The 16,482-nt window shown below is 28.9% G+C and overlaps 1 protein-coding gene across 1 annotated transcript in view; it reads left to right on the top strand.

The window, feature by feature from the left end:
- The window catches only part of LOC107441504 (cell adhesion molecule Dscam1), a 410,456-nt gene that overhangs the window by 300,346 nt on the left and 93,628 nt on the right, over positions 1–16,482 (top strand). Inside the window, exons 16-18 of the mRNA XM_043043537.2 lie at positions 4,445–4,688; positions 11,712–11,810; positions 12,474–12,659. Of these exons, the coding sequence (XP_042899471.2) occupies positions 4,445–4,688; positions 11,712–11,810; positions 12,474–12,659 (529 nt within the window). The remainder of the gene's footprint in view (positions 1–4,444; positions 4,689–11,711; positions 11,811–12,473; positions 12,660–16,482) is intronic.

Here is a 16,482-nt window from a genome sequence, read left to right as displayed (position 1 = left end):
AAAAAAAAAAAAAAAAAAAAAAAAAAAAAAAAAAAAAAAAAAAAAAAAAAAAAAAAAAAAAAAAAAAAAAAAAAAAATATATATATATATATATATATATATATGTACATGCAGCCTATATGCAGTGGTAGTTTTGTTGCAGATGACTATGACATGTTTTTATTTAAACTAAACTCATCAGTTAATTTACCATAAATATTTTTCCTAAAATTATATGTTGAAATTCAAACCAAAGACAAATATCAACTTCACTCAACTTACTCCTCGTTTTACTGATCAAAACAGGGAGAAATATGACACTGTATTTTGTTTGCTTAACCCTTATCCGTCCTTGCAGGGAACAGTTTCACTGTAAAAAATTCCGAATCAAATTACCGTATAAAGTACCGGCCCTTTGCGTGTATCATCTGTGTAATCCATTTTCATGGTAAAATATTATTTTTACAAGTATTATTTATCTAAAAAGAGTGATTCAGCGACTTTATGGTAATTATTACTGTAAAATTAAGGTTAGTTAATTTTTTTTCGTAACATGTTCCGATAAAAATGGATTTTACGATAAAACGTTTTGGCACCGTGAGTACCGGTACTTATATTACGATACTGACGTAACAACGGTACTATCGTAATCTAGACTTTTTTACCTTGCTTACTTATACAATTTTATGATGAAATAGGCTTCTAATGTAAAAATATCGCGTATTATTTTGGAATCCTTTTTAGTGGTATGATTTAGCAAACTAAAAAAAATAAAATCGCTGGAAACAAATGAAATTTATTTCATCATAATTGAAACATTTCCGTATTAAACAAAACTGCACATTCATCAAAATATTTTCCGTTTCTAACATAAGCGCTGAATGACAAGAATCTCTTTTTACTGATCTAAGACGTTTTGAAAAGTGATATCAAAATTTCATATTCCATTTTTTTTTATCCACAGGTAATCCAATCTGAAGCGAGGAAAGAATATTAAATATTCTAAGAAAATCACGACGTACCGAATGATAAACAATAGAATATTTTAATTAATTCTCTAAGTACTTCCAAGCTAATAAGTCTTCTTTTTTTGATTAAAAATGAAGTATAACTCTGGAGAGATTTTTTCATTAAACCATCATTTATTACAAAGTAAAAGCATAATTAAAATTTGACTCGAACGAGTCTTTCTTAAATATCTTTGCTTTCGAATAAAAGAATGGAAGGTTTTACCGGCATTAATAACCGCATGTATAATTAACAATGCAGTTTCCCCATAAATTATTTCAGTAAAAACAGAATAATGCATTAAAGTAAATACTTTTGATATAGCACGTTTGATACAAAAGATAAAACAGCAGTGACAATATTTTTTGCAGGATTTTGCAATTAATTTAAAAGAATGCAGATAATAGAGAAACGTATAAGGATTTAATCGAAATGAATTCTAAGCTCCAGTATTAGATGATGACGGTATATATTTGCTTTTTTATTTAAAAAAAATATCCTAATTTTCAGGCTAACAATGCTTGGGTATTAACACTAATTGTGCTGCTGCGTGATAATTTATGTAAATTACCTCATATCTCTTCTGAAATATATTGGGCTGAAATATGAAATGCGGGCATTTTGTGTTGCAATATCGATGTGTTATTCAAGAAATTATTCAAATATGTTAATAAATAAATCTACACAATAGAAGAATTATTAGTTCCTGTTATTGTAAAACTTCTGACAGTAATTCTACATATGGCGCATTTATTTTATTTATTTGTTCGCCATTTGAATACAGATTATTTTAACATTTTAGACATTTAAAACGTTTGTACGTGTTTTAGCTATAGATAATCAAGGCTTTTTTTAATTTTTTTTCCACTAAATATTACATGATGGCTCAGAGGATAGAGAGTTCGCCTTCCAATAAGGTAAACCGAATTCGAATCCCAACTATGGCTGGTCGATACGAATTTCGATACGGCTCATACCGACAACAAGTGCTGACGGTAAATATCCTTAGTGGTAGACAGATCATGGGTCAGAGTCCCAGGCTAACCGTGGGAGGATTTTTTCAATGCGATTTTTCAACGACGAACAACGAGGTTTTTTCAAAACTCCTTGAGTTTTGCCTAATAGGTTTTCTGCTTTATACCCCCTTATTTATTCGTCTTCAGCCATAAATTGATAAAAATACAGGGGGGGGGGGTAATAACCACAGCAACGAAAAGAGCAAGAACAAATGTGTACAAGCTAAATGACTGAGTATAAATGCTTAACGGATGCAATTAAAGAATGTTTTATCCAAATCAATCTTCTGATTAAACTTAACAAAAATACTTTCGTAAACTCATGTGTGATTGGCACATTTTCATCATGTCGATAAATATAGGCCAATATTTTTGTATAAACATAATTACTATGATTTTTATCTTATGCACTTCAAATATTTATGTTCAGTTCATATACCCAGTAATTAAAATCTTAAAATGCTTATCATTTAAGCATATTATTTTTTAATAAATATTTTGTGCAAATCGAAATCTATACTATTATAATCTTTTAAAAATAATCTTTCACTTTGTTTCGTTTTAAAATTGTTGTGGAAGAACGCGTTAAGAGACCTCTTTAAAAATTTTAATTTAAAAACAACAAATGCACACTGAAAAAATTTAAAAAAAATATGGATGTAATTGCAGTATAGAGTACTGGCTTTTTGAGTACATAATCCCAAAGATCAATTTCACCGTAAAATTCATTTTTGCAATAAAATGTTATATCTAATTTTTAAAGTAATATTTGTTTAATTAGAGTGATTAACTGATTTTACGGTATTTATCACTATAAAAATTACGCTATATTAGATTCTTTTATCTCTAATATGTTCAGATACAAATGAATTTTGTGGTAAAAATGTCCAGCAGCCTAAGTCAAGGTTACATAAAAAGTCCTGGCACTCTGAGTGCCGGTACTTTTAACCGTAATTTTTTGCAGTGTGTACCCAGTAAGAAAAATAGACCTAAATGCTTATTATTTGAACATAGTATTCGTTTCAAAATATTTTATGTTACTCAAAACCTATGCTATCAATAGTCATTACAAATAAAAATCTTTCCATCTGCTTCATTTAAGAAATTTCTGTGGAAGAACACGTTAAGGAGTCTTTTAAGGAATTAATATTAAAAAAACCAATAACTGAAGAATGCACAGGAACGTCAGAATGAAGTTTTCAAAACACTTTTTTACTGTAAAAACCTCTCAATTTGAAATTGTGACAAAGCAAAGAAATGTTCTACATTTTCCGAAAATATTTCAAGAAAACTACACTCTGAAAAATTTTAAATCAAATTGCGATATAAAATACCGACACTTTATATGCAGCATCTGTAAAATTCACTTTGCTGTAAAATATCATACAGTCAATTTTACAGTAATACACTCATGGACAAAAAAATTAGCGCACCAGGAACTAATTGCGGGATCGTAACGAAACTTGCAAAGAAGATACATGTTGGGAAGATATGCAAATGATTAGAAAAGCAGCGTGATTGCGCAATACGTATAGCCGGTAGATGGCATTGAACGTCGAACTCTGTGGAGTATAAAACAGGTACAGCGTCACACCTTTCCCCCAGCTGGTGTGATGGTATGGGGCGCCATTGCCTACAATACACGGTCCCCCTTAGTATTGTTCCGTGGCACCATGACAGCCCAGCAGTATGCCCATGAAATCTAGTAACCACATGTGTTGCCCCTCATGCAACGGCTCCCATGAGCCATTTTTCAACAAGCAATGCTCGGTCTCATTCTGCAAGGGTGTCACGTGACTGTCTCCGTACTGTTACTACCAATCCTTGGCCTGCCCGATCCTCAGATTTGTCTCCAATCAAGCATATCTGGGATCATTTGGGACGGCGAGTTGGGCATCCCGCGAGCTTGAACGAACTAGAGGCAAAGTTACAGCAAATACGGAACGAAATGTCTCAAGACATTATACAGAACTTGTATGCCCCAATGCCCGATCGTAACGCATCGTGCATTCGCGCTAGAGGGGGTCCAACGGGGTATAAACTCCTCCGTTCTTTTGCCTTTTTCTCTGAAATAAATTATCCTTTTTCTTTGATTTTTTAATCATTTACTTATATCAAAGTAGTCATTACGTATGCGAAATTTCGTTTCATTTTGACGACTCCTTCTTGGTGCTCTAGCTTTTTTGTCCATGAGTATATTTATTTCTTTAGCGTGATTCAGTGATTTCACGGTAACTATTGCTTCAAAAATTACGGTGTATCAGATTTTTGCTCCGTTACATGTTCCAGTAAAAATAGCTTCGGTAGGTGTCACAGGCAAAAACAGTACCGATGATCAGAGTGCCGATACTTTTTACCGAAATTTGATCCAGAAATTGCACTAAATATCATTCTTTCACTATCTTCATTATTTGTCATACTCATGTATCCCTTTTCAACAGCAGCAGCCTTCTTTCATGGAGCAAGTCAGTTACGTCGATGGCTACTACGTTGGTTTCCGAGAACTACCAGGAGGTGGTCCGTACGTTTACAAAACTGTTAACAACAAGCATGGTCAGTCAGATGCCAACTACACACTTGTTGGTCTCAAAAGAGGTACTCAGTACAGCATAGTCGTACAAGCTTTTAACAGCCAAGGAGCTGGACCACCATCAGACGAAGTCATCGTTCAAACTTCAACAATAGGTAAAATGTTTATTGTATCTATTCAAATGAACTATTATCAAAGCAAAAATGTTGAAAAGAAGTCTTATTTTCATGTTTAAAATTTAGAAAGAATATATAAAGTCTTTTTGTAGAATAAACAATAAATACATTTTTAGCAAAAATCTAACAATGGAGGGAGGATTATAGAGCTAAGATAAATAAAAGAAGCACTTAACAGTACTTTAAAAAAATCAATAAATAAAAACAAAATTAACTCCAAATGACTAGACTTAACTAAAACCTTTATAAATCTGTTAATTAGTTCTTTATTTTCTTACCAGGTATAGTATCTTGCTAGTACTGGTGATAAATACAAAAAAATTTCCCCATCTTAGTTCATAATTCATTTGTTTCAATGAAGGATTATTTTGGCGAAAACACATAAGTTCTAAAGCTCTTTCTGATTTCATGCAGATTACCCTAACTATTTTCTAATGGCTATTGTTTGTAACTATAATAGTTAATAGTCATTAAAAGTCATTAATTTCCTTATAAGTGACAATAGCTTCCAGTCGATAGAAAAATAATTATGCATTATTATTCGATGGTTTTATCATTGAATTAATATTATCATTAATTTTTGCTAATTAAATGTTTTGTGCTTTATATTTTTACATCAATTTTATATAAATTATTTTTAAAACCTTTTAAGGACATTATATCATTTTCATTTCAAGCACTATTTTAATCAATCATAATGATTAATTACGAAAATGAATTATTTTATTTTGTAAAGAATATTTTCCAAATTATGATTTAATTTTAGATGTTTTATTCATTTTATAAGTTTAAAAGTTATAATCAAATCAATGCGTGTAATGATAAATCTTAAAATGAAGTGTTTTGCATGTCTTTTTTAAGTAAGTCAAAGCGAAATAAGAAAAGAAAAATTTTAAACAATTATTGTCTATATTCTAAACATTTTATCTTAATAAAACTATAGTTCCTCGTTATAATAAAATAGAGTTTTTATACAGTAATGTGCATATAAGATACTATTAAGTCAACTTTTAATGGGATATATTTTTTTCTTCAAATTATTGCGATGTCAGTATAGCTAGAACGCTATAAATTCTGTATAAAATTAAGTAAAAAGTACAAGCACCCTGAGTACAGTTATATTTAACCGCAAAATCCTTTTTTACCTTAAAATTTTACCAAGCAAAAAAAATCTGATATACCGTGCTGATATATCCGATATACCGTTAATTTCAGAGTAATTTTTCTGAATCACTGTATTTCTATAAATACTATTATAAAAATTATGATACGGTATGAATGGATTTTACTGTAAAATGGGTAATTGTCTAAAATGGATACATAATTATGGATTGAAAAGTTATCGCAATGCAATATGCAGTAGCTACTTAATTTAAAAAACGTTTTCTTAATCATTCATTTTTATTAGTATTTTTTTAGAAAATATTTGTTCAGAAACAAGTGAAGCCTTTTGGGGGGAGGGGGGAAAGACTTCACATTTTTCCCAATTCATTCATTACAAAATTTTTAAATGCATTACATTGCTCGACATGCGCAGGGCATGTAAACATTCCAATCTGGTGTGTAATTTTTACCCCTACATGCCACGTTAAAATATACAATTTAACACGGAGAAGAAAATTCTGGTAAAATTACCATACTATATGGTAATGACAATTCTAGTAAAAAAAGCATAATTCTATTAATAAAACCTAAATATTAGGAATTTAAATCAGTCATTTGATAATTATCCCGTTCATATACCAACGGTTCACCGGTAATTCAGAGTTTTTTTTTAAATTATAGTTTTTATAGTTATATGTTAGTTAAAAATTCAAAACTGAAAAGTAAATTTAAATAAATAAAGGGTCTTTATGACATGCCTTGAGGTATCATGATAAAACTACCAAATTTTATCATATTTACTCAATTTTAACCGCTATTATATAATAATATTTTAACTTAAATTTTACCAAACTTCTGAGTAAAGCACCTCGGTAAAAATCACCGAGATTTTCTGCTTTTCACATAGAGCCAGAGACACTGTAAACTTTACCATATTTTGGTAGTTTTAACCATACTTTTTTTCACGGTGTGAATAACATAAAATGATAATAAAGTACCTTTTGAATTCTGACGATACCAAAAGTAGCACTAAAAGGTGAGAAAAAAAAAAGAAAATCAATTGTATTTAATAAGACTAATTATTTATCTAAATTCCTTTTTTCATATAAATATAATTATTTTTTTCATTCCCCACACCAAGCATAATTATTTATCTAAATTTCTTTTTTCATATAAATATAATTATTTTTTTCATTCCCCACACCAAGCATATTTTAATTAAAGAAAAAAACGTTTACCTCAGTCACTGTGTGCAGGAAAAGAAAATAATAAATTGATAACTTTATATTTATTTTAACTTAAATTAATTTTATTGTCATTTTATAAAATTTGTGTCCCATTCATTGTCTGTGTTTAATAATATAACATTGTGACCTTTCCGTCTGACACTTCAGAGCAAAACAAAATCAGCTCAAACTCAACTTTAAAAATTATATTTAATTTTATAATTTATTATTCATTTACATAATCTACAAGTGTGACAGTAATAGTATTTATTAAACCCCAAGTTATGCATTGCTTATAGCATTGCTTATAGAATGCATATAGTTCAAGCGCAATTTTTTTTCTCTCTTCAATAAAAAGGGTAAATACAAAAAGTAAAAAATAAAATACTAAAACCTTTTCGTACAGTTTATTTCAAATGTCAAGTTATTATTAATTTATTTTTTAACAATCGGATAAAGCAGATTCAAAATGTACTTTTTATAAAAAGTACTATTTATGAAAAGTACTATACTCTTTATAAATTTTTACATTATTCAAAATGAAATTATTAAAATTTACTTTAAACCTTTAAATGTGAGCATTTCTTAAATTTAAAATATTCATTTATTTAATTTATTGTCGACGTTTCTTAGAATATTTTAAAGCATAATTCATGTAAAGAATCTTTAAATATTTATTTTAAAACACATATTCTGGTTTTTTTAACTAAACTTTTAAGTTTTTATAATGCATCCAACAGTAAAATTTAAACAATAAAGTGTCAGGAAAATTCATTTTGTTTAAGGAACAATAGAACAGATATTTCTTTTGACGATTTGAAAATGAAATAATGCTTACTTCTTAACTTGATTCCCGAAAATTTTATAAAAATAGAGTCTTGTTAATAAAAATACTCTCTTCATTATTAAAACACTTTTTTTCACTTTAACTAATGCATTTGTCTAAATTTTAAGGATTGAAACAACAGTTTGTTTGCTTTTACAATAATATGTAAATGTCTTAAAAAATTATTGCTTATATATATATANTTTTTTCCCTGAAGATGTATGAAAAACATTGCTTTCTACAGATGCTACCTATACATTTTTATATTTAAAAATGAAAATAATGTAAAGAGTGGCATTAAAATTTTGAATTCAGAGATAACTCCAATTTTTTTTTAATGCAAATATATATATATAAATGTATTTGGATTCTCCAAGCTAATTGTTAAGATAGTTGCAAAGTAGTTACTACCACTATTAAGCTAGTAATGAGAAATACAAAACTGAAAAGTAAAATTCACCAAATAAATAATTTTTATGTCGTACTCTATAGTATCATGATGTAATTACCAAGTTTTATTCTATTTACCAAATTTTCGTAGATTATAAAGCCATACTTTGGTCTTAATTTTACCAAAATCATTATCAACGCTCTTCTATAAAAACGACTGAACTTTTTGTTGCTCATAGCCAGAAACTTGATAAATGTTACCATGTTTTGGAAGTTTTGTGAATGCTCTTTTTTTTGTCAGTGAGGAATTATCATTATATTTCATTATATTATATATGTTATTTGATTTCTTAATCATTAACAAACAGTTGTCTTAAAATCCATTTGTATCCAAATTATCAGGCTATCAAATTATATTATACAGGCTATCTAAATTATCGTGCTTAAAAACATAGTTGACTTTAAACACCATATGAATGCTCCAATAGGCTAAAAACGCTCAAAATTTTAACTGCTCCTTACAGAAGTATAGTTTTAAAATTTGAAAAAATCTCTAAAAACTGCGCAAGATATGACTATTGAAAATAGTTCTTTTATACTGCAAGTGCGTGAAAAAAATTTTAAAAAAAATTCCTAATCTTGTAGTGAATTGTATTTGCCAACTAAAGAAAAAATCTGATTTGAATTCCTTAAAAATTCAAAAAAATTCAAGTAATCTTCTAAGTAGTTTTTCCGCTTATTTCAGCGAAAAAAGAGCTCAAAATAAGTGGTTTTTCATAAATTTCATTTTGTACCATGAGACAAAATTTAATAAATAATTATAATATCAAGCAATAATCGTCCGGACACCAAACTGTGATGGTATGTAGAAACAAAACGTTTTTTATGGGGTATTATCCCAGCAATACTGATATCATTTTTAATAAATCTTGTTTAATTGTTCAGAATGAAATTAGTTAAACACCTTTTATCATTATGAGCAATTTTTAAAAAAGTACAAAAACTACATTAAAAAATTGCATATAAGATTATTTAATACTTTAAGATATTTTAAGATATTCAAATAAGACTTTTTTCATTAGTTGCCAAGTACGATTCACTACAAAATTAAAAAAAAAAATTTTTAATTTTTCCACGCATATAAAAGAATTACTTTAAACCGTCATATCTTGCACAATTTTTAACGAACTTTTTTTCAAATTTTAAGACAATAAGTTTGCTGTTATTTTTAATTGAACAAAAAATTTTGCTTTTTGTATTGAATATTTTTAAAGCTTGCAGCAAAAAACTTAAAAAACTCAGTTTTTTATGAGAATGTCAATATTTTCAAAAATATTTAAATTATGTATATGAAATTTCAAGCACTGATTGTAAATAACAACCAAAGTAATCGGTGTAAGTTATAAGTGTAATTGCTTGTTTTTCCGGCGTAAGGTGCTCAAAATAAATTTTTTTCGTTCGTAACTTATAGTCGGTCCCTGAAATCTTTGAAAGTTTCAAACTTTATTGCTAAGCATGAAAAAACGCATGAACTATTAACCTTCAAAGTTAAGAAATAAACCTCTAAGTATTTCTTGAGAAATTTTAAAAAGTTTCAGAAACTGAAAGTGTCTCTTCTATTATAGCAGGGTAGTGTATAAGCAATTTACTCATCAACTTTTCATGCTGATCTTATTTCAACAAATGGATGACTTAAATAAATATTTATATCAAATAAGGTATAGGCTTTTAAAATTTTCATGTTTTCAAAGTTTATGATAATATAAAATCTGAGTGCACATTCTATAAACTAATTATTTTTTGGGTCCTCAAAGTGATTTATATTTTAATTTGAAAAGGTTATTTGAATGATGAAAAATGTGAAACTTTTAAATGTGTATTTTTTTCCCTGAAGATGTATGAAAAACATTGCTTTCTACAGATGCTACCTATACATTTTTATATTTAAAAATGAAAATAATGTAAAGAGTGGCATTAAAATTTTGAATTCAGAGATAACTCCAATTTTTTTTTAATGCAAATATTTCATAAAGGTTGAAAATGAAATTACTTTCATGCAACAACGTTTATTTTCATTAAAAGTAATCAGGTTAATGATAAATATAAAAGAAACACTCCAGAACATATAAATTAAATTAAATTTAAAGAATAATTTGAATCTTAAGGTTAGGTAGAAAAAAGCTTATTGCTCAGAAAAAGGAAACACGTAAAAGTTAATTTAAATGGTCAAATAAAAAACTTATTGGGTTATTTTACAATTATTATACAAAAAATTGCGTAATTTAATCTCCTTCAAATAAATCAACTGAATTACCCAAAAGGATGATTTAATGACGTATTTATTGATGAAAGACCTTATGTTTGAATTCGGTTGTTTTAAAACTCAGTTTTGCATGATTTAATAATGCTTGACATTTTTTAACTTCCTTTTCTTGGAATATTACTTTTCCAAAGTATGGACAGTATTATATTTGCTGTCTCAGTTCTAAGTTAGCATAATTTTCGAAAATCAGTCAATGTTTATTAAAATGAGCCTTGGAATCATATTTTAGATTGTTAATGAAGCTCTTAAGATCTTGCAAAGAGTATAAAAAGTGAAGTTAACAAGCAATGTAAGCCAAAATACAATAAAAGAAATTCGATACAGATGGCTAATTTGAATCTTCTCTAGAGAAAAAAGATCAAATTTGAGTAAAAAAAAAATTTAAAAAAAAGAGGCACGTTTGTAATTTGAGTAATAAAGTGATAAGCTGCATTTTTTAAAATTTTTTTTCAAAATAGGGTATTTTAAGAGCTTTTTGATTTAAAAAAAAAACATGTTTATTATGTAAGCTAAAATATTCTCCTGTTACATAACATGCTAAAAGATTTTGCAACCGTATTATTATCTTGAACACATTTCGGTATTTCGGTTCACCATCTGAGTATTATTCCCAACTTTTTCAGTACTTACAGAATGTTGATGATTTTATTAAGGAATGATTGGTTAAGGAAAAGTTTATGAGTTTAATTGGAAAAAATAGTACGTAGGGTCACAATTTTATTCAGAGTTTCAACGTTTAAGGAACTAATAAAGTAAAATATTGAAAAGGAAAGAACAATACAATGTAATGTACAATTGGCATTGATATTAATTTCTTTTTCTTTTTGAGATGTTGCAAAATTAAAATATAACTTACATTTTTGAGTTCTGTAACTTAAAAAAAGATTCTGTAACTGAAAAAAAAAGTTGCAAAGTTAATGAGCAAGCTTTTTTCCATACAAAGAGTGTAACAGTTTTAATGTTAAAAGTAATTTTAACAGTGCCATCCATTTTTATTAATACTATATTAGTCTCTTTAATGTAACATGTTTTTTCTTTTTTTGGACATTTTCTTATTGAACTTTCACACAAATTTTTTAATTTGGAAAATGGAAATCTTTAGGCATTTGTTTCACCTCTTTTTATTTTTTTAGACCCACCAGACGCTCCTATTGTAAGATTCACAGACACTACAGCTACCTCAGTGAATTTAAATTGGGAAGCAAAATCCACTAATGAAAGACCAATTTCTGGTAAGAATAAAACTGGAAAATGGTATATTAATTTTTGCTATAAATGGTGATAATTTAAATTCTTCTCTATGCTCAATGCTTATGTTCATGAGGAATTTCCGATTTCCAGACGAAATTGGGATTGCAATGATTCATTTAGTGCTTAACATGCTTAATAGATGGCAGCACCAAACATCCAGTTTATTGTTGTTATATCATCAATATAAAAGCTTACTATACTTTTAGAAAACTAATTACAGTATACTGCATTGCTATATACTTGTAAAAATATAATACAATATTTGCCACAAATATATTTTCATTCAATAGTTTCAGATAACATAAATTTTACCATCAAATTATGAATTTTAGTTTTCTTTGTTCGTTTACATTTCTTAAAAATTCTAGAAGATAGCGGCACTACAATAATTATTCAACGTTTTCATTTTTAAAACTTTGACAATGATTCCAGATATATGCTTACTAAATAATTATTAATTTTTATTTACTTATTAATTTTTAGCTTATTTTTAATATTTAATTAATTAGTTAATATTTATTTAGTTATTAATATTTAAATAATTAATTAATACTTAATTAAATAGTTAATATTTGCTTAATTAATTAATAAATATTTAGTTAATTGACTTAAAAATATTTATAAGTATTATCTTTAATTTTTAGGTTTTATTCTAACATATAAAGGGAGTTCGGGTCAGTGGCATGAAACTAGACTTCCAGCTTCTAGACAAAGTTTTGTGTTAGAAAATTTGCAATGTGGCACATCATATCAAATTGTATTAACAGCTTATAACAGTGTTGGCCACGGGGAACCAAGTGAAATGCAACAAGTTGTGACAAATGGTAGAGGTAAGCGTGTAAATATCTTATTAAAAATGAAAACAAATAGTTTTTATCATATTTTTATTGAAGCTGAGAACCCGTTCTTCATACCGGGTGAGAAATAAAGCATCAAATAATCAGTACTAGACAACTCTGCGAAATCGAGCATAAAACTTTTAGACTACTACTGTCACAAATAAAAAACTAGAATAATTTTAATATTTTTTCTTCCCCATTACCCATTGGAAAAATGGGTGTTGTTTTGTGTTTGATGGCGTGAGTACCTTATTTGGACGTCATTACAATTTTCATCTGCGTTCAAGAGTAATAGTAAACAGTGCGCATGCGTCGTCATTGCCTGCGTTGCTATGGCGAACGCTACAGTTTGATAATTTTTTTAGAATTCTTTTTTTCACTTTTAATTTTGTTATGCAATAGTTTGGTGAGTTTATTTTCGAGATATGGGACCAGAGAGATCCCATTCTTAAGTTATGAATGAAAGAGACTTCATAATTTGAACGATAGTTTTGTTTTTATTGTTTTTATTAAGAATCAGAAATTCTAACCTACAGTTCAAACTGAATCGTTTTCAATACAAATTCAGGAGAATATCATAAATAAAGACTATAAAAAATTATAAAAAAATAATAATAATAAAAAATAGACAACAACTATTTCGCCAATGGGTAACCAGTGATCGCCTTTCAGCGATCACAATTTTTATTTATTTTTATTTGCATTAAAATCAAGCCATGAAAAAAACATCTAATCTGTAGTTTCATAAATTCAAATTTTTCTGCTGTTCAAATACAATCATACTATTGTAAAAATTAGTATTAATTAAATTAAGAAAAACATATGTGCATCAAAATCCACGTAATTCGTAAGACGGCACCTAATGCATTTATCCAAGCGTTGTGTCCACTTCTTAAAAACATGTAAAAGTCCGTTTTTCGAGAGCTTTTTTAAAACCGTCTCCGCACATGCTTTGTTTCTTGCAAAATGTTTGCCTCGTAATGTTTTCTTAATTTGAGGAAACACCCAGATATTGCATGGAGCGAGATCAAGACTGTATGGAGGGTGTGGTAAACTCTCTACGATGTTCAGCTGAAGAACATCCTGTAAGCAACGAGCAATATGTGGTCGGGCATTGTCATGGTGCAATAGGAAGCCATTTAAGAGCAATTGACGTTTCCTTCGAACGTGCTGTACCATTATTCGTAGGACATTCACGTAGTACGAGCAGTTCGCGGTATTACCGGGTTCGACAGCGTGTTAATAAACTATTCCTTCATGATCAAGAAAAATTATGGTCATAACTTTACCAGCAGATTTTAGTTTTTGCTTTCTTAAGATGTTGAGAGTAGGCGAAGACAAATGTTTCCATTCACTGCTTTGTTGTTTCATGGATGGGTCAAAGTGGTACAACAAAGTTTCGTCTGCGGCGATGATGCGTTTTAGGGAATTGTCGCCTTCGTGTCTTAATTTTTCTTTCCATTCTGTGCACACATCCACTCGATGCAGCATTTGCTCAGGTCTCAACAATTTCGGAATCCATCACGCACAAACACGTTTCAGTTGCAAATGTTCTGCCATGATGCAGTGAACACTTCCTACAGAAATATTCAGGAGAGCATGCAGCTGACGTATTGTCATTCTACGGTTCTCCTTGATGATAGCCGCAGCTGTGTTAATCATTATCTCTGTAATGGACTTGGAAAGTTGTCTCTCGCGTTCAATATCTTCCACATTTTGCTGGCTTCCTTAAAAGCTTTATGTCAGCCAAAAATACTTGCCCTCGACATTGCTTCATCGTTGAAAGCTTCACGTATCATGACATTGCTTCACGTATCATGTCAAAGATCTCCGATGCTGATTTTTGCAGACGAACACAAAATTTAATCGCATAACGATGTTCCATCGTAGGCACCCGCAAACACGCTTCAGTTCAACCATGTGATACGCAGGAACCCGCCACCTACACGCTGTACACGCCATCTATCGGTAGCTTTTGTAAATACGGACAACAAACTTTCTTATGCTACAGAAATTATCATTCCGATGAGTGGTTTCGTGGCAGTAAAATTAGTCTTATTACATATTGAATAGCCCTCGCAGTAAATGGAAAATAATGAAATTAATTGTAATTATTGAAAACTATAAGTTTTTCAGCTTATATTTTTTGCAGATTGGCAGATTCTGTGATAACTATTTATTATAATATGTCGCCCTTATAGGTAGATTTCTGTTAAAAGATTATGTGAAACATATTTTTAGTATTCCATGCCATGGAAATTACGACTAACTGTATTTAGTATCATCTGGCATAATGCTTTTGCTCAAAGCAACTCATGATATTCATAATTTACTACAGATCAAACTACTTCATAATGTACTTATATCTACGAGGAGCCGTCATACATCTATCATAAAAATGCACAGTATTGGTGCAACTGTAATCAGCACCAAATTTACTCTTAAATATGTTGTAGCTACTAAGGAGGTATTGACTAAAACTGCACCAATTACCATATCTGTAGTGCACATTACCAATATTAAACAATATTCTTACCAGATGGTACCGCAAAACGAATAAGTACATTTTTCTATTAACTTTTTTTACCAAATTAAAGTGCATATTACCAAAATGAATTAAGCATTAGTTACACCAATAATAGTTTGGCAAATTTTTTACTCTCTCTTAAATGAACTGAGAGTCATTTCTCCGTTAATTTTACTTTCACGCGCATGGCTTATTGTTTTAATCCAATGAGTATTTTACCAAAATTAATTACTATTAGCATCAATAATAATATTGGTGTTTTTTATGTTTATAATCAAGGAATTTCCATTCCTCCATAAATTTTGCTTTTCAGAACAGAATTTATTTTTTATTTTTTCAATTACAGTCAATTTTAAATTATTTAATTTTACAAAAATGACGTTTTAATAGCGTAACTATATTAAAAAAAGCAACGTGGTTTCAGATAATCTTAAAAGTAATAATTTGATGATGTTGTTTACTTTTGCTATCCTGATCATGTTGATTATTCAGATAACCAGGCAGAAAGATTAAATCTATGTACAGAAAACTTGCACGCAAAAAAAATAGAAAAAAAAAAGAAAGGAAAGATTTAATCGAGTTTAAAGACAAAGATATAACCTGATTTATCCCTTTTTTCTCCGCTATGGTTTTTCTAGTTTTGGTACCACCTTTATTTTTCCTTTGTTCGTTGTAACTTTACTTTTTATTTTTCCAAATGCTTTTCGATGCTGATTCAATCAGATTCTAAATTTTTCTTAAGAGAAGCCACCTTTTTATTCACCAGATATTCTTATAGAAGCATTTCGTGTATAGAACAGACCAGAATAAACCCTAGACGTCTTATTAGATAGAAATAAATCGTAACTACTTTTTCACTGTAGCAAATTAAGCATTGGAAAATCTGCGTTTCTTATTTGATTGGTAATTTTAAGTAAAAATTAGACTATTATTAAAGTTTGTTTAATTAAAAGGACAGAACCTTAAATAAAGTGTAAAACTAACATCTTTTAAATATTAATATGCAGGTGGGCCCTGAAATCCAGAGGCAGTGGGCGCGTGTCCCCTTTTGCTCATGGAATAATTGGTTTCTGGCTCACAAGGTCCTAATATTCCATCACATTATGTTGCATTTCTATCTACACGTGTGCCCAACAGACATGAATTACTTCATTTTAAGGATTTTTATCTAACCAGCGTTTCGTAACATGACTGGGCAAAATTATTTTACGAACATTCAATTCTTTCTTTTTTTATTTATTTTAACTAGTTAAGTTAATTTAGACACTCATTTTCTACGTATATATA

This window comes from Parasteatoda tepidariorum, chromosome 8, assembly GCF_043381705.1.
Source record: "Parasteatoda tepidariorum isolate YZ-2023 chromosome 8, CAS_Ptep_4.0, whole genome shotgun sequence".
In the NCBI taxonomy this organism is placed as follows: domain Eukaryota; kingdom Metazoa; phylum Arthropoda; class Arachnida; order Araneae; family Theridiidae; genus Parasteatoda; species Parasteatoda tepidariorum.
The sequence above is the reverse complement of the archived record's forward strand: the minus strand, read 5'-3'. Positions and strand labels throughout refer to the sequence as shown.